At 62.5% G+C, this 17,696-nt stretch overlaps 2 protein-coding genes across 2 annotated transcripts; one reads left to right on the plus strand and one right to left on the minus strand.

The window, feature by feature from the left end:
* Nucleotides 1-700: 700 nt before the first annotated feature.
* Nucleotides 701-3,894, plus strand: SAP25 (Sin3A associated protein 25). Its single transcript, XM_070954757.1, has 4 exons — nt 701-1,615; nt 2,584-2,703; nt 3,136-3,236; nt 3,463-3,894. Exons 1-4 carry the CDS (start codon nt 1,489-1,491, stop codon nt 3,658-3,660), a joined length of 546 nt encoding a protein of 181 aa, XP_070810858.1. The 5' UTR covers nt 701-1,488; the 3' UTR covers nt 3,661-3,894.
* A 3,163-nt stretch (nt 3,895-7,057) lies between these two features.
* LOC139324898 (insulin receptor substrate 1-like) lies at nt 7,058-13,576 on the minus strand. The gene is given in 4 exon segments (XM_070954660.1): nt 7,058-7,671; nt 9,570-11,249; nt 13,158-13,542; nt 13,544-13,576. Coding segments are annotated over 4 exon segments (2,106 nt in total). The 3' UTR covers nt 7,058-7,663.
* Between the last annotated feature and the right edge of the window lie 4,120 nt (nt 13,577-17,696).

Below are 17,696 nucleotides of genomic sequence, written 5' to 3' on the forward strand. Positions count from 1 at the left end.
TCCCTTCGGGCTGCCTTGGCCGGAGATCAGCCCCGGAGCCCGCATCAATCAAGGGCCCGAAGTCGCGCACAAGCCCAGCCGACGGGAGGGGCGGGGGGCTCGGGCCGTGGCGGGGTGGGGAGGGGGCTGTGTAGGGGGGAGGCCCCGCCGGTTCCTGCCCGCTGCCGTCGGACGGAGTGGGCGGCCCTGGGGCCGTCGAGGGCGGAGAAGCGCGGCTGTCCGGCAGAGCCCGTGGTGAGGCGCCCGAGGTTGGGTGCGCGCGTTTGGCCACGGGCCCCGCTGACCTCCTGGCGCTTGGCAAGGGACCCGGGGGCCGCGGGGGACCGAGCTCCTTTCCCCTTCGGGCCGCCTTCGGAAGCGCTGCGGGTCCCCGACCGGCCGGGGGGCTTCGGCGGCCTCGGAACTGGCTGCGCGGGGGCCGCGGGGGCGAACTCCCGGGGCTCCGCTCCGACTCTCGCGACGGCGGGGCGCGCTTGCTCCGTCCTGCGCGGTGGGCGCCAGAGAAAGCGGGGAGTTGCAGGTCGCTCTTCGCCCCGAGACGGACGGCGAGCCGGGCAGAGACGCTCCTGCCTCGTGGGAAGGCGGCGGGGGCTGCGTCCGGGAAGAGGGCCCGGAAAGCATCGTTGAAGATATTGGACGCGGGGTGCGTGGAACTCCCTGCCACGAGGCGGCAACATCCTTTCGTGGATGCGCTGCTGGTCAGGATGAATAGCCGCCTCCCCCCCCCCAGACATACACCCCTCCTGCCCTCCGGCGCCTTCCTGGAGGAGGCCTGAAAAGGGGGTCGCTACACTTGGGATCTGCTGCTGGGGGGGGGCAGCCGCCTCCTGGTGGCCTCTCCATGCTTCCTTCTGGGGAGCTGCCCTTCCTGGGGGACGGAGACGATCCCTAAAGAGTCTCTTGCGGAGGGGGAGGGCGCCCCAGGACCCGAGGGGAGCTACTGCTCATTAAAATGTAGATTTCAGTTAAAGGACCGTCTATTTTTCTTCTGAATTTGCCCTGGATAGTCTAAACCAGGGTTGTCCAACCATGACCACGTTAAGACTTCTCAACTCCGACTCTGGCTGGAGAATTCTGGGAGTTGAAGTCCACAAAACGTGGCCAGGGTTGGACACCCCTGGTCTAAAAGGAAAATTAATCTTTAATAAAAACATCAATAAAGCCACTTCTTCTAGAGGAGTAAGTTGATAAGGAAATGTGCTTGTCCACCAGTGATTCTCCTTTGACCAGGGAGAGCTGAGCTGCTGCTTCTTGGGCCACAGTCGGTGTGTCTGAGTGGGTGTGGAAACAGGCTGGAGCTCTGGATGGGGGCTGCCGCTCCCCCCCCCGAGGGAAGGGCCCCTGCAGTCCCTGGATGCACCCCTGGTTGTGTGGGCCCCCTTGCCGAACCCTCCTTCCTGCTTGCCCTCCAAGGGGCCCACCCCACCCCAGAAATCTCTTTGCAGGAAACTCTGGGAATCCCTGCTGCTCTTCTGCAGACTTGCAAAAATGTTTGAGGAACTCTGGGGCCGGGGAGAGGAAGAGGAAGAGGAGGAGGTGACAGGAGCTCCCTCAACCCAGACAAGGGACCCACCCCTGGCAGGAAGGGATCCGGCGTGGCAGAGTGTGGGAGCTGGTGAGTGGGGCTCAGGGCGAGCTGGGTGTTTGTGACCTGGAAGCGCTCTGGGGCTGGGGGGCTTCTGGGGTCTCAGTCAGGCTGGATCAAGGGGAGGATAAGATGGGGGCCGCGGGGAGGGGCAAGGAAACTGGCACTTAGGCCAGAATGGGGAGCTTGGCAAGGCCCACAGGGTCTGTGCTCACCCTAGCCGGAGGGAGGGTTTTGCCCACACAGTGCCAGGGCCAAGGAACTGCCATCCTCTGCTGATCCTTCCCCAAAATGCCTCATTCTGGTCCTGCCTTCTGCATCAGCTTCCTCTCCCCCCGCACCCCGCCATGGAAAAGCAGATCAGCCACAGCAGGGGAGGGTGGCAAGGAGGGGATGCCCTGCCCGCCTTCTTGTCTGAGGTGCCAGGAGCCAGCCCTGCTGCAGTGGGCAGCCTCCCGCCCGTGGTCCTTTGCAGGACTCAGGCTGAGCAGGTGGCCTGGAGGGGCAGTGGGGCAGAGGCTGATCCAAGGAACCAGGTTTGGGGGCATAGCACAAGGGTCCCCCATGGACACCTCACAAAAAGCCCCTTCGGCTTCACTGTTGTCCCCAGCAGCCTCCAGCGCTTTCCCTGCATAGAAAACTCTCTCCCAGCGGGGTCTACATCACAGGGTTGTTGTTTGGGGACGGCAGCTGGGCTGGGATGTGTGGAGTGCAAAGGTGGGGGGCTGCACCTTGTTTTATCAGTGGGCAGCAGGGAGAAGGGGAAGACCCTGTGTGCCACGGGTCTCTGCGTGTGAGAGAGAGAGAACAAGTGACTGTGAGTGGGCAGGCTGGACCCTGCCCTCTGGTGCCCCTTTCCTTGAAGGTCTGTGGGGCTGACCAGGCCCAGCCTCCCACTGCAGTCTCAGACATGGGGTTCCGGGGGGGGGGGGAGGAGAGCAGCCAGCACTTCCTTTCCCCCATTTGCCAGCCTGACCTGGGTCTGGTTCGCCTTTCACGCTGCCTGGGCTCCTGCCGGACCCTCTGCCATCCGTCCTTCCAGCCCTTCTACTCGGCTATCTTGGGCTGCACCCGCTGCTCCCAGCACCCCCCTCCAGAAGGCCCAGCATGGGAAGCGGGTGAGTGGTGGGGGGGCAGGGGGGGATTCTGGGGAGGGACAACTGTATGGGGTCCTCCTGCTGCAACAGGGGAGAAGACTTGGCCTGGTGGAGACGGGAGGTGGCAGCCCCTGGCACAGGTGCCTCCGCTGGGGAGGAGCAGTTGACCCATTGCAATTAACAGGGTGGTACCTCTGCTCCTTTGGGCTCTCAGTAGAGGAAGGGAGGGGGCTTTCCTCTGCTAGGAAGGGGCAGGGGTCCCAGAGCCTTCCCCCTCTCCACCTAAGGTGAGGTTTTGCAGATTGGGCCACTTGAAGATGGATGGGCCAACTCCCAGCATTCCCCAGCCAGCATTTGGAAGAATCCCCCCCCCACCCACACACACAGCTGTCTCCAAGAGGCCCAGTTTGAAACCCCCTCTGAGATGATCTCCCCACCCTGTTTCCTTGCAAGGACCCCCGCCCTTCCTGGACTGCAGCAGCTGCTTCTACACAGACCCCACCCAGCCCCCCGGATACCGGATCTACAACTGGCTGTCCTGTTGCTCTCTGGAAGTAGGTCCCATGGGGGTAGGGGCAGCGGGGGCTTAGAAGGGGGCAGCAAACAGGGCCAAGGAAGGCACCAATTGCTGGGGAGGGGGCTTTGCAAACAACACGGAGGGGAGGGGGTAACACTGAGCCCACCGCAGCTCCGCTGTGCCCAATTCCCCAAACTGTAATGGGGCTGCCTGGCCCGAAGAAAGGGCTGTGGGGCAGCTCTCCCCTGCCTTTCTCCCTCCAGGTCCTCCACCGGCTGCATTTGGACACCCCGGCCCCCATCATGGCCCCCCGGGAGAGCCCTCCCGCTCCCAGCCTCTGCACCAGGAGACGCTGGTTCTCCAGCGAGGAGCTGCAGGCCGTCTCTGCCCTTCTGGAGCTGCCAGCAGCAGCACAAGCTGGACCCCAGGCTGACAGTGGGGCCGAGCGGGGGGGCCCTTAAGAGCCCCTGGGACGGGGACACACACACACACACACACACACACACTTTCTGTTATGTGTCCAACCGTGGCAACTTTAAGACTTGTGGACTTCAACTCCCAGAAGCCAGCTATGCTGGCTGGGAAATTCTGGGAGTTGAAGTCCACAAGTCTTAAAAGTTGCCACGGTTGGCCATCTGATTTGGGGAACTGAGCCGCCTCCTAGGCTTCACGGACAGAATAAAGTTAAATTTCATCCTTTCAGGTCTTTGCTCTTCTCCCAGGAGACATTCGGGCCGGACTCCCGTGAACTGGACTTTGGCCTGGCCTGGCCCAGCCATGGGGCCAGGTCTCCCTCCCCACTATTGTGGGGGGCTCTGCCTACGGAAGGCTCTGGGGAGGGCACATCCCATTTGCAGCCATTCTGGGCCCAGCCACGTTGCAGCTCTGGCCACGCCCCCCCCATTCTCAGATAGCTTTGTGGGGGCCCTACCCCCCCTTCCTACTCTTTTCCCCCGTGGCCCCACTGCAGATTCATTTAAACCTTGGGGAACCCCACAAGCGCCTGGGAATTAGCCGTGGGTCCCTGAACAGCCCCCCAAAAGTCACCCCAGGAGTTGCTCCCCCTTTAAAGTCAGATGAGGGTGAGAGAAAGACCCCCAGCTGGGGCTCCTTGCAAACCGAGGTCTCGCTGCCGCCTTCCTTCTGCCCCATGGATTCAGGACCCTCGTAAGTTGACCCCCTTTCCTGCTTGCTGGAGACCCAGGCCCCAGACCCAGGGGCTGCACCCCCCCGCCCACGTGGCCGCTATTGGCGAGGGTGGGGGGGAGGGGGGAGGTGGCCCCCTTTGGAAGGGGTGGGGGAGAAAAGAGCCGTGGGGCAAGCGGTGTCCCAGGGCCTCTTTATTCCATGGGGCCCGGAGACTACGTCCCTCTGCGGCTCCTCCGCCGGCTCTCCAGCCTGTGCAGGTGGCGCCAGGTCTTCTCCATCACGGCATCCAACAGGTGCAGTGCTTCCATCAAGGCCGCTTCTTCTGGGTCTACTCGCCGGGCTGTCGTCTCCTCCTTCCCTTGATTCTGAGGAAGAGGAGGCTGGGGCTGAGGAAGGGCTGGCCCTGCCCTTCGGAGCCCCCTCCCCCAAGATCCCTAGGGCCCTTGCCTGGCCTGCCTCAAAACCTTTATAATTTTCTCCAGGCGGCGGCAAGGATTTAGGGGGGGCAGGAAGTGCCATGTACCAATGTCCTAATCATGGTTTGATGGGCCCCTTTTAAATTTGCAAAAGAAGCCAGCCCAGAAATTTGACCGGGAGAGAGAGAAATGCAAAGGGATTTGAGAGAGGCTCATGTGGCAGGGAGTTCCGCCAGCTAATTTTGCTTTGAATGCTGCAAGAGCTGAAGAGGCGGGAGGTTTGGGGAGCCCCTTAACTTCTTGGGGGCCTGAACTGAATCCCGCCTAAGCAAGGCTGCTCAGTTCCCCCTTTCTAGGTTGGAGGGGAGGCTCCTACTCGCACGGGGGGGCTCGGTGCAGGAAAGGCCTGGGCAAAGGCAAGGGTGCGGCTGGGGACCCTGCCCAGGACTTCTAGGCCAGGGGATGGATGCCATGGGGTTGGGGGGACACTCCTCTCCGCCAGGGCCTCACCTGCTGGGCACGAAGAAACTGTTGGAGAAAGAGGCCGATGGAGGAGACGGCAATCACACCCAGCATGCTGATGATCAGCCAGTAGGCGTACCAGAGCAGGGCCTGGCTACTGAGGGCAAAGCCCCCGGGCATCTGGGAGGGGTCGAGGGTCTTCCCAAAGGGGGCCTCCAGACCCCCGTAGTACCAGCCGGGCCGCTGCGACCAGCCGAGGCGCCACAGAGTGCAGTTCATCAGGAGCCCCACAGCCCACCCTGCCGCTCGCCCCATGGGTGCCCACGCAGAGCCTCCAGCCGCCGGCCTCAGCCGCCTTCCGGAACCCCAGGGTGGTCACTGGGCAACGAGGGAGGCGGGCCCTCCATCTCCAGGGACCTCTGGCCTCCTGTCACTCTTGAGGGCTGCAGTGGGGGGGGGGCACACAGCGAGTGAGGCCGAGGGGGCCGGCTGGGAACCACCAGCGCCTGCTCCCGCCTGAGTGACTGTGGGAACTCCAGCCCTTCTTTCCGCTTAAGCAGGGGTCTCCAACCTTGGCCATTTTAAGCCTGGAGGACTTCAACTCCCAGAGTTCCTTTGCTGGCTGGGGAATTATGGGAGTTGAAGTCCTCCAGGCATAAAGGTTGGAGATCCCTGCGCTAAAACGTTTACAGGTTGTCCTCGACTCGCCACAACTGAGGCTAAAATGTGTTGCCAGGTGAGACAGTCGTTAGGTGAGTTCTGCCCAATTTTGCGACCTTTCTTGCCATAGTTGTTAAGTGAATCCCTGCAGTTGTAGAAGCTGTGAGGTGAATCCGGCTTCCCTATGGACGCTGCTTGCCGGAAGGTCGCAAAAGACCCCGGGACACTTGCAGTCGTCATAAGTGTGAGTCAGTTGCTAAGCATCTGAACTGTAATCACGTGAACGTGGGGATGCTGCAACAGTCGTAAGTGTGAAAACTGGTCGTAAGTTTTTTTTTTACAATGTCACTAAGCGAATAGTTGTAAGTTGAGGACTGCCTTTCTGGAATCAGATGGTGGACATTTTCCTGTGTGAATTCCAGGCATCCCCCTGCTCTCTCCTGGGGTAGTTTTGGGGTTGCCCCAGGGGATGGGGCGGGGAACGGGCCCAGCTCCCCCATGGACGAGGGAAAGGGCTGAATCTGCTGTTTGGGAAAGTCTGGCCGGGGACCCTCACCAAGGAGAGCAAATGAGGCTCCCGGGCTGCTCTTGTGGCCCCTGGACAAAGGGGAGACGGGCTTTCCAAATGGGGGCCCATCTGGGCCCTTCTCTCTTCCCTCTAGGGAGGGGTCCCGTAGGGATGCCAGGAAGCCGAGGCTGCCCTGCCCAGGGGCTCCCCAGGGGTGCCTGGCACAGACTCATCCGAAGGGTGGGAGCGACTGACGGTGGGCACAATAGGCAGCGGTGCCCGTGCAGAGTTCCAAGAAGCCCCAAAGCAGCTGCCCTCAGGAGGGCAAGGGGATCCGGCCACAGCAGCCCTTAGAGAGATGCCCGGCCTTTGCAAGAGACGGCAGCCCCCCTCTCCCCCCCAGAAGACAGTCCTTGAAATGGAGGTCATTTTGTCACACACACACACCTAAAACTGACCATTCCCAGCAGAAATCCCCAGATCTTGCTGGCCATTTGCCCTGCTGCTCCCCCGCATGGCAGAAGAGCTGCCATCAGCCAGCCGTTGCCCCTTCCCTGGCTCCCAGGAGATTCTGCCAGACCCCCCAAGTGCCACAGGGAGGCTCTGGGTGCAAACAGCTGTCTGCTTGGCTCCCAGCCACCCTCAAGGGAGGGGGGGGTCTGCACAGAGGGTCAATAAGGAGCTTTTACCCAATTTTGGTGGGGGTGGGTTGGAAGAAAACAAGAGTCCCGCCTTTTTCTTCCATACTTAAAATGGTCTTTATTTTAAAGGCCAGAAAGCGGGCACAGAACGGAGCAGAGTTTCTTTGGCCAGCCCAGACAACGGGGGTCTCTGCAGGAGGGGGGAGGCTGCACCCACCGAAGACACTGGTGGGGCCAGGCCTGTGCAAAATGCAGCAGCAGCAGCAGCAAAAGGGGGGAGGGGCAACCAGCCTTGTATGGGAAGGCTGGGAAGGAGGAATGCAGCTGACATTTGGGGAGGAGGGAGGGGTGGACCGAGGTTACAAGTCTGAGGGGAGGGGGAGGGGGGTCCCAAGGCACAAAGCCACACCGAGGGTCAAATCCATTCCTTTCCCTCATTCCCAGCAAGAAGGGCTTTGGGGGTCTTCCCCCTCTTTGCCCACCCCTCCCCAGTCTCTCTCTCGTGTATGGGCATGGGCAGAGGGCCAGGATGGGGGGGGGCAGAAGGGAGAAACGGCTTGTCCCGCCCCCGAGGGAGAGGAGAGGGAGGCCATCCGATGCCGAAATGCCTTGGAGCTCCCGCAGAAAGTCAGAGTTCTAGAAGGAAAGAAGGAATAAAGTTTTTAATGTTATTTTTATTTATTTATATTTTATTTTATTATAATCATTTTATTTTTATTTTATTTTATTATTGCATTTTATTATTTTTTAATTTAGGGGTCACCATCTCACTATAAAGTGAATCTGGGCAGCTTCCAATGCCATAAATACTGACATAAAATAATTAAAAACATCAAAGCATTGGGCAATTATTGAACAAATAAAGAAAGTTAAAACATGAAAACTAACCCCTCGCTCACACTCAGAAAGGCTGGGACTCCCAGCAAAGATGCCCCCCAGAGACCCTCCCCAGAACTGTGCATATGCAGAGGTGGACAAGACTGGATGCCAGGGACCCCCAAGTCTGACCACACTCCAGAACAAGACAGAAAGCAAAATGGGAATTGCTAGAGGAGCTTGCTCACTGCCCTCCCCCCTCTGCTCAAATAATGTAAATATGGGGCGATGTGGACTGCAGCAGCCCCCAAATATATCTGGGGCAGTGCGTGGAACCAGCTGCAGTCGTCCAAGAAAATGCCTGCGCCCCACATTCCCTACAAAACCACAACATCTGGAAGAACAACTGGGAAATGCCCATAGCTCAGGTGAGGCACTCTGCATGCCCTCAGAGGGCATTTTGCACAGGCCTGGCTCAAAACAACCAGAAGGATGGTTTCAGAAACGGGTTTTCTCCTAAAAGTGAGCAGCTGGGAATTTCTGAGTACCCCACAAGGAAAGGTGGGCAGGGTGTCCGGCCCCAGCTTCACTAGCCCATCGTCCCCCAGACTGACCCGCCAGCAGTGCCCAGGGGAGCCACCTCTGCCGTGAGGGCTCAGCAAAAGGGACAAGCCCCCCTCCAGCTCAGCTCCCAATTTGGAAGCAGCATCACAGCTGCCACAGTGGGAAGAGTCCCAAGTGGGGGTGGGGACAGGAGAGGCTTGCCAAGGGAGACCGGAGAGAGCCCCCACCCCACCTGAGAAAAGCGATCAGGAGGGCACCCTCTCTGGACCCAGCCTGAAGCTTCCCCTTCCCCTTCACAAGAGGGGACTTTGTGGGCAATGCGGGCATCCCTGAAACACCCCCACCTTAAGAAAAATGGATGCCAGAGGGAAGATGGGCTGAATCACGAGGAGGAAGCAGAGAGGGGGAGAGAGAGAGAGAGACCAAGTGGAAATGGGGCCATTAATAATAATAATAATAATAATTTTATTTCTATACCGCCCTTCTCCCGAAGGACTCAGGGCGGTGTACAGCCAATTTAAAAACACAAGACACAACAATAATTAAAAATTAAAATAATTAAATAGATTTGGCCGATTTAAAACCCCAAAAATTAAAATACCCCAATTTAAAATTATTATATTGACAGCCCTGCCTGGTGGAACAACAGGGTCTTCAGTGCGCAGCGGAACATTAAATGGCCCCCCAGCTCAGAATGAGGACCCCACAGGAGGGCGGAGGGCACGGAGTGCTCTCTGGGGTCCCCCCCCCGTTTGGCACACCTGCCCCACCAGCCCAACCTCTGGAAGGAGCTCCCTGCCTTTTGCCTACCCCCAGCTGTTTCCTAACAGCTGGACAGGCCGGTTGATGCCCATCCTAAAACAGTTGCTCTCAACTCACCCCAATCCCAGCCTGAGAAAGCCTCTTCTGCTGGGAGGGTAAATTTAGAAGAAGGCAGCATCTGCCCCACCCCCCCGACCGCCTTGGCCAACCAGAAGAGGGGGCTGTGTGAAGGGGTCTGGCTCCCTCGGTTTCCCCCCAGATGGCTTGTGGGGTGGGGTGCCCAAAGCCAGGGAAGCCTCTTCAGCCAACACAACCGGCTGCCCAGAGACTTCAATCCAGGTCAAACTACGAGGTGCTGCCGGTCAGCAGCTGCAGCCCAAGCCCCCCCTTACCTGGAGGCCCCTTGGGGCTTGCCTCCGGCCCTGGCAGCTCCCCCAGGCGCTGGAAGTCAATGCTGGCATAGCTGTGGGGTGGTCCCGCCTGGCTGGGGCCGGTAGACGGACGCAGAGGGCGGGCCAGGTCCGGGACAGCCTCTCTGGCCAGGTCCAGGTCGATGTAATTCAGCCCACTCTCCCTTGGGTCCGAGTCCAGTGGGGCGGTGTTCCCCTCGGCCTCGCAGTGGCAACTCGCAAATGGGGGGCCAGGCAGCACCTCAGTTGAGTTATTGGGCACTGGCACCTGACTGGCGTCTGCTGGCATCACTCGGAGCGCCAGGTTGACGTAGTTGGCTCCCGAGCAAGATGCAGCTCCCTTGGCACCTCCGGGCAGGTCAGCAAACAGGCTGAGGGGGTAGCGGGCAGCCTCTTCCAGGCTCTCTGAGCTGGTGGACGAGGAGCAGGAGAGACGCCGAGGGACTGCGGGGTGCCAGGGGGCTCTGGGGCCACGCCTGGAGGAGTGTGGCGGGGAGAAGACCGGAGGGGGGCCCAGGAGGGGCAGCAACAAGTACTCCGAGGGGGTGTCGGGGGCTGCCTGCCCAGCTGGGGACATGTTCATGTATTCGCTGGCCGGAGACTTGCTCTCCCCACCCCCCACGGCCCATTGGCCCATCCCGTCCGGGGAGCAGCTCCTGCTGGGGGACATCAGCATGTAGCCCCCGCTTTCCCGGGGGGGAGAGACGCTGCTGGGTGTCATGGGGACATAGTCCTGCTCCTCGGGGCCCAGGGCCGCTCCTGGCAGCATGGCCATGTACCCAGGGTCCACGCCATGGAGGTTCAGTCCTTCGGGGTAGCTTGCTGAAACCGCGGCAGGATTGGCGCTCTGCCTGCGGCGCAGGAGGCCAGGGGTGCCCTTGCCCAGCACTAGCGGAGGCAGAGATGCCCGCTTGACGGCCACGCCTTCTGAGGGCCACTTTGGTAGGCCGGCTCCGTCGAGGGAGGCCCGCTGGCCCATGCTGATGTAGTCTAGCTCCCCATCCACCACCATGGTGCTCAGGAGGTCGGGTGTGCTTGGGGGGCGCAGCTCCCCCGGGCTGGAGCCACCTTCGTCAGACGACATGGCACTGTAGTCACTCAAGGAGTCCGGCTTCCTGGCCGCTGGCTTCTTTTGCCCTGGGGTCGCGGGGCTCCAACCCAAAGAAGGCGTCCCCCCCTCGGGGCGGCTCCTCCACAGGAAGGCCCCTTGGCCAGGGAGAGGGTTGCCCTGGGGCTGCCGGCGCGCAGGCACCAGGATGGGCGTGGAAGGCAGCGCCTGACCCCTGCCGGGGCCCCGGAAGTCTTCACTGAGGGCCTTCATGGCCTCCAGGATGGTCTCGTGCATGTTCTGGGCGACCACCAGGTCCTCCACCTGCATCCAGAGCTCCCCGGGTCCCGTGGCCGCCGAGCGCCCCACCTCCATGAAGAAGTAGTTTTCCGAGTGGCCGCAGCGCCGGATGTTGAGCAGCTGCAGGACCACGGCGGCCTCGTCCGAGTTCAGCCTCACGAAACTGACCGTCCTCTCAGTCAGGCACAGCAGGTAGACGCCCGCCAGGTTCCGGGAGTGGCCCAGGCCCCGGGGGCGCAGGCTCACCTGCCAGACTTCTTTGAATGCTGGGCCGGGCTGGGCAGCCACACCGTGCCCCTCCGAGGGGGCTGTTCCTACAAGGAGCAAAGGCTTGCATGAGAGGGGGGCCCACGGCAGGTAGACATGGGGAGGGGGGTCTCTCTTAGGCTGCGGGGGGGATGAACACCCCATGTCTTCTCCATGCCCGGCCAACCCAGCCAGAGGAAGCACCAGATGGGATCCAGACTCTGCATGGCTGCAGGAGGAAGCCTGGGGAAGGGAGCCGGAGCAGACGCCCCTCCCCCATCCAAGAAAGGGAGAAGCAACACTGGGGGGGAGGGGAGGTCAGGGGAGCAAGCAATCCCTTCCATCACCTGGAGGAAGGGGGAGGGACGGTTGCCAGGGAGACCCCAGGGCTGGATCCCTGCCTGGGAAGCAACAGAGCTGGTTCCAGGAAGCAGCAGGGCAGGGGGGAGCCGTAAGGGGGCCCTAGGTGGCCCTGGGGAAGCATCTTCGCCACACGCCACACACTCTGGGAGCTGCTAGGAGACTCTGCCCTGCCCCTCCCTCCCCTCCCCTGCCCTCCCAGAATAGAACACTCTGTACTGAGCCCTACCTGTATGCACATGTGCCACACACACACACACACACACACACACACACACACACACACACACACCAGCAAGAGTGGGCGGATGGCTGCTGGCCAGAGAACCAAGACGGAAGCTGCGGCCGGCCGAGGGAGGACTCCGACTCGATGGCCAGCAGCAGCCCAGCCTCCCCTAGAGCGAAGTCCAGGTCCCGCCCGCTCCTCCCCACAGCCGGCCTGCCACTGGCAGGCCGAGCACCTGGGCCTCTTCCAAGCCTGGCCATGGAAGCAGTGCCAGTTCCTCCTCAAGAGCACGCCGGGCCTCGGTGGTGGCGCACGGCAGCAACTCGGGCACGGAGCCGACTCACCCAAAGGTCTGGAAGGGACCTTTGCTCTCCAGCCTCTGTGTGCCGAGCTTCTCCCCAGGCGGCGGCTCCACCACCGGCCAACCCAGCGCCCGAGGCAGGCAGAAAGGAAGCAAAGTGGCCCTTCGCGGTGGGGACGCGGCAGCCTTCGCTAGTATTTCTCAGACATTCCCCAAATAACTGTGTTATTCAAGGCCTCCACGGGAGGGCTTTGGGGTCTCCCAAGGGGTCGGGGATCCCCAGGGGCCTCCGGTCCCACAGCTGACAACTGGATGCCCCACACTCAGGGGAGGGGCAGACGATGGGGCGAGACTGCTGGGAGGCTCCCCTGAATTATAAGCGGGGGGGGGGCCTTGGGGGGCCCAGGATGGGGGAAGAGACTGGCACTCCAGAGGCAGCTGGAAGAGATTCGCCCCAGACAAGCTGGAAGCTGGAGGAGGGCATGGAGGGGGGGAGAGTTTCCCAGCACTGAGGCCAGCCGGATAGTCTGGACCGGTCCCCTTGGTGAGGAAGGGCCGGGAGGGAAGCCAAGTAAAACCAGGAGCCTGATGGGGAACGATGGGCTCTGGGTTCCCATATCTGTAGCCCAACAGCCCTGGTGCTCTGCCTCCCCACATGCACTCCAACCATGCCGCAGCCACCAGTATCGGGCGGGGGGGGGCTCCTGGGATCAGCCCTCCTCAGAGGGCCTCCAGAGGGGGCAGGAATGAGGCAGCAGTGCAACCAAGCCAGTCTGCAATAGGTGGACACTTGGGCTCAGAACCAGCTGAAGATGTGGGGAGCATCCTGGCCATGAGCACAGACCCCCTTCCAGGAGGGGAAGATCCCCATCAATCGCTTGCTTCTTCAGAAGCGATCCCCGGATGGAGCCCGGCTGGCACGGAACCTGAATCGGGTTTGGCTGAGGCTCAACCACAATGCCCCTCATTCCCGGTTGGCATGGCTAAAGCTGGGCTGGAGGGCTGATGGGTGCTGCAACCCTCGGTCTCCCCCAGAAGACAACTCTGGCTCTTTCAACTGGCCCCCCACCCCGCTGCCCCCAGACTCACCTTTGCCTTGCAGCTCCACCATGGCCAGGTACCATGCCTGCTGCTCCTCGGCGCTCTCTGCGGCCACACCAAAGGTGCCCTCGCGCCCACAGAGGACGATCAGGTGCTGGTGCCGGGCATCCGCACGCTTGTTGATGGTCAGCATGCCTTCGAGGAGGAGGGTCTTCTTGGGGCGCGAGCAGAGTCCCCCGGCCCGGAATTTCTTCTCGTTCTCATAATACTCCAGTCGGGGGGGGCCTCGCTCTCCCCCACAGCGCAGCACGAAGTAGCGACGGCGGCGGGATTTCTGCTTGCGAAGGTAGCCGCACAGGCGGACGTCGGCAAAGAGGAGGGGGTCGTTTCCAGGGTCCATGGTGGGGGAGCCAAGTGGAGGGTGAAGCCGGGGGGGCTGTCAGCCCAGGGGGGCAGCCACTCTGCATCCCTCTTGGGCAGACCAGAGCAAAAGGGCCCTGCCTTGGGGGCCAAGCAGGAAAGGCCCCTTCTGCCCAGATGCCTGTCCCAAGGACCACCTGCGGCTGCCCCGAACACCAAGGGGAGGGGGCTTGGCTCTCTTCTGCCGCAGAAGAACCAGACACCCCCCCACACCTGGCCGCTGATGCCCACTGGAGGTCTCAGGCCAAAGGATCCTTTCAGGAGTTAATTCCAGGGGGGGCAGCTTGCTTGAGAAAGTCTTCCTCCAGCAGCAGAAATCTCAGCCGCCTTCCTTCTCTTCCTCCTCACATTCACGCCAGAAAATGATTCCCGTTTGTCACCAAAGCCCCCCCCCAGCTGACCAGCAGAGTTCCAGAAGGAAAGGAACGGCCGGGAGATCCCGCTCCCATTCGCGGCAGCCGCCCCGAGATCTTCTACCAAGGCCCCATCTGGGCCTCCGCTTTGCAGGGAACCTTCCCGGCTCCAAAGTCTCCTCGGTTTGCAAGGAGTCTGAGTGGAATCAAAGTCGGGGAACGGCAGGGGAATCACGCGCAGCCGCCCCAGCCTTGGCCAGGCGCTCCGGGGCCCTTCATCGACTTAGCAGCCGGTTCCGTCTCGGGCTCCGGCGCCCGCTTTCCGTCGGCAGCTGCGCGGAGGAGCGCAAGGTCGCCTTTCCGGGGCGCGGGATCCCTGGGGAAGGAAAGGGCCGGAGGGAAAGCAGGTCAGGGGCGGCGTTTCACGGAAGTCCCCGGCAAAAAGCAAAGCAGCACCGGGGGGGGCGGGGGGTCTCGGCGGCGTCCCAGCTTTGCCCCCAGAGCGGACTTGGCCAGAGTTGCCAGGCAAAAGGCCAGCGGCGGCGCTCGGGCAACGGGGCCCGCTTGGCATCGCTCGGGAGGGCCCAGCCCAGGCCTTTCTCCCTCCCCCCCGTCTGTTTCAAGGCCCTTCCGCCAAAAAAAGAGGGGGGGAGAACGGAGCCCCCTTTGCTTTCGCCTAATCCAACCAGGCAGCCCCGCCAGCCGGTCGGGAGGAGGAGCGGAGCGGAGCGGACTCCAAAGTGGCCACGGAGGCGTCGGCGTCGGGGGGGGGTTAGGGACAGGACCCCGCGCCTCTTCGGCGCCCAAAGTCGGCCAGAGCCCGGCGGCGGTGGGGAGGGGGGCGCTCGGCGGGGCAGGCAAGGCGGCAGCCTCTCCCTCCCCCCGCGACTCACCCGCCCCGCCGCCTCGTGCCAAGAGGGCAGCCCTCGCTCCGGCCGCTCGGGGGGCTCGACGCCCCTGCGCGGCCGGCTGCCCCGGCGCCTCCAGCAGCGGAGGGTCCCGGCCGGGCACGCGGGAGGCGGAGGGCCGACCCGCCCTGCTCCCCCGCCAGACTTTATACACAGCGCTGCCGCAGCCCGAGCGGGCCGCCACCGCCGCGGTCCTAGCGCCCCCGGCCTGGTGCCCTCCCCGGGACGCCAGTGGGAGTCCCCCTCCCTGCGCGTAAGGCGCCGGCCCGGCTGCAGGTCCGGAGGGGCGCGATGCGTGGGGCAAGGCCGGCCCGACCCGCCAAGCCCCGCCCCTCGGCTCGTGCTGGGCACGTCGGGGGAGCCCACTTGCCCGGCCCCCGGCGCGCCCTCCGCCCAGCTGGGGGGCTCCGGAGTAGCGGTGGGGAAAACGGCGCTCCGCAGGGCGGGCCTCACCGCCTTCCGAGATCCCGGCTCAGATGGGCAGAGTTGGAAGGGCCCTTGGAGGGCATCTAGTCCAACCCCCCGCCCTCCTGAGAGCGCAGCCTTCCACGGGGCTCCTGGAACCCAGGGGGACCCTTTCTCGGGGCCTCCCGCCGAGGCTTTGGATGGCGACTCCCCCCATCGGCCTCGGATCGGGCGCCAGCCCAACCGGGAGGCCGCTTGGCGACCCTCGACGACCGTCGGAAGTCCGGCCGTGCGGAACTGGCTGAATTTGAGTGACTTCGCTTTAAGGCGTTAAGCGGGTTGCAGAAAGAAGCCACGGGATTTGGGGGGGGGGGGGTCAGTAAGTAGCCAGAAAGGACGACAGCCCCCCCCCCGCCGGGCTGCCTCCTTGCCCCGGATTCGGACACCGACTCGTCCAGCCGTGCAAACGGGGAGGGGGGCGGCTGGCTTTGCGAGACTGCTTTGCGCCAGCCCGAATTGCCCCGGGTGCGGTGGGCGAAGCTCGGCTTCCCTCTCCCGGGCTTAGCGAGGCCGAAGAGGCGGCTGGGCGTGTGGATGTGGCGGGGCTGGCAGAGCCGCGCTTGGGCGTTGCCGCTGCCGGCCAATCAGCGGCGGCCCCGGTCCTCCGGCCAGCTGAAGCCAGGGCCCGGCCAATCGGGAGCGGCCCCCCTCCGGCCCCCCCCGTGCCTCTTGCGGCTGCGGGAGGCGAGCTGGGCGCGCCCCTTCCCCCATGGAAGGACGGGGGTCGTGGGGCTGGGGCCGCCGGGGAGCCCAACTCAGCAGCTTGTCATGCGAGGCTCCCCCAAATCCGGATTCTCCTTCGGGGCTGGAGAGTTGCTGCTTCCTTTGATGGCAGAACAACAACCCCGCAGGGGGGACCTCTCGGCCCGGCTCAACCTGACCCAGGGAGCTTCCGTGCCCAGGGATGGCCTGCCCGGCTTCTGTATTCCCTGGTATCCAAAAGAGGTTGGATGGGTCGGAAAAGATTGAAAAGGTTTTCAATCGGTCCAGGAGAAGAGAGCTGGAAGGGACCCTGGAGGTCTTCTAGTCCAACCCCCTGCTCAAGCAGGAGGCCCCTCCCACAGGCAGCTGTCCAGTCTCTTCTTTTGTTTACATTGTGGAAGCTTGGACCAGATCCTTCCAACAAACAGCCTCCGATTCCTGACCCAGCTGACCAGATATTATTATGCAATTATTCAAACTACGGCAACCAACTTAAGTCTGCCTGACTCACAACAATGAAACAAATAAGAATACCCATGAAAGATGAAAGATTGGAGGGGCCACGGAGAGAAGCCCAGGCCCCCTGAAGAGCCAGCCCACGGGAGGGGGCATCCAAGGCCTCCCTTGCCCTCCCACCAGTCTGTAGGGGGGGTGTCAGACTAGGAAGCTAGCGGGGGGGGAGGCGCAGGAGACTCTGGGGACCCCTCTTTGGGAGGCAGCTTTCTGGCAGGGTGCTCAGGCCCAGATGAGCTGAGTGGCGGCTGATGGTTATGTTGTTGTTGTGTTGTTGCCCCCGGCAGGGAGTGGAGGCCGCTCCCTGGGAGGAAGGGAGCCGGCGTTTCCAGGCAGCCACGGAGGATGGCATCTGTGGCTGGGAGCTGGCAAAGGGCACCGTGGCCAAACGGCCCCTCATGAGGGAGTGCCGGTAAGAAACCCTGCAGGTGGCCTCCCCTTTTCTGGAAAGAAAATGCCCCCCTTGCCCCCCCCCCAGGCCAGTGACTGCAATTCCGTGTTCTCCCCAAGTCATCTGATGCCTCTCGAGTTGCAGCCAAGCAAGTTGCCCTCTGCGAAAGGAACGGAGAAAAAGAGGTTTTAATGTGGCAAACCAGGGAAAATAGTTTAGGGCTCCCAGTGGTGGCTGGAAGGTCCCAGGAGGGTCCCACTTGCCTTCTGCAGCTGGGGGGGAGGGGGAAGGAAGCGGAAGGAGCAGGCTGCTGCCCCTTCACCAACCACCCAGAGTAGGGAAGGACTGGCCAAGGGCAGAAGGGTGGTATTTACAGCAAACAGTGGCCCCCGATAAGGAAGACCTCTCTGCACGGGGGCTGCTCCCTCCCAGCCATGACATTTCCCTGCCCCCCCGCCCCCCCTCCATCAGCCCAGACCCTACCAACCCACAGCTCCCAGGCAGACTCAGGATGGAAAAATCATCTTCCACTTTCCAGGGTGGGGGTGGTGGGTGGGGAAGGGGTTCAGGCCCCATTTCCCCCCCACCAGGGCTCCTTTGGTGGAGGGGGCCTTAGGACCATCCCCTCTACGAAGGGTAAGAGAGCTGTGGGCTCACAGGGGAACCGTCTTCCTCTTTGTATTCATGCTGTGCAACGGGTGCCCTCCACAATGGGGTACTGGGCCCCTCCCAGGAGGCAGAGAAGCTGGGGAAGGGGAGGCTACAACCCACCCATGGGGTGGGGGTGAGCTGCAGAGGAACATGGGTGCAGGAGTTTATGGAGCCCATGTCTGAT

Source organism: Pituophis catenifer, unplaced genomic scaffold (assembly GCF_029215685.1).
Source record: "Pituophis catenifer annectens isolate HBS135680 unplaced genomic scaffold, rPitCat1.0.hap2 SCAF_15, whole genome shotgun sequence".
In the NCBI taxonomy this organism is placed as follows: domain Eukaryota; kingdom Metazoa; phylum Chordata; class Lepidosauria; order Squamata; family Colubridae; genus Pituophis; species Pituophis catenifer.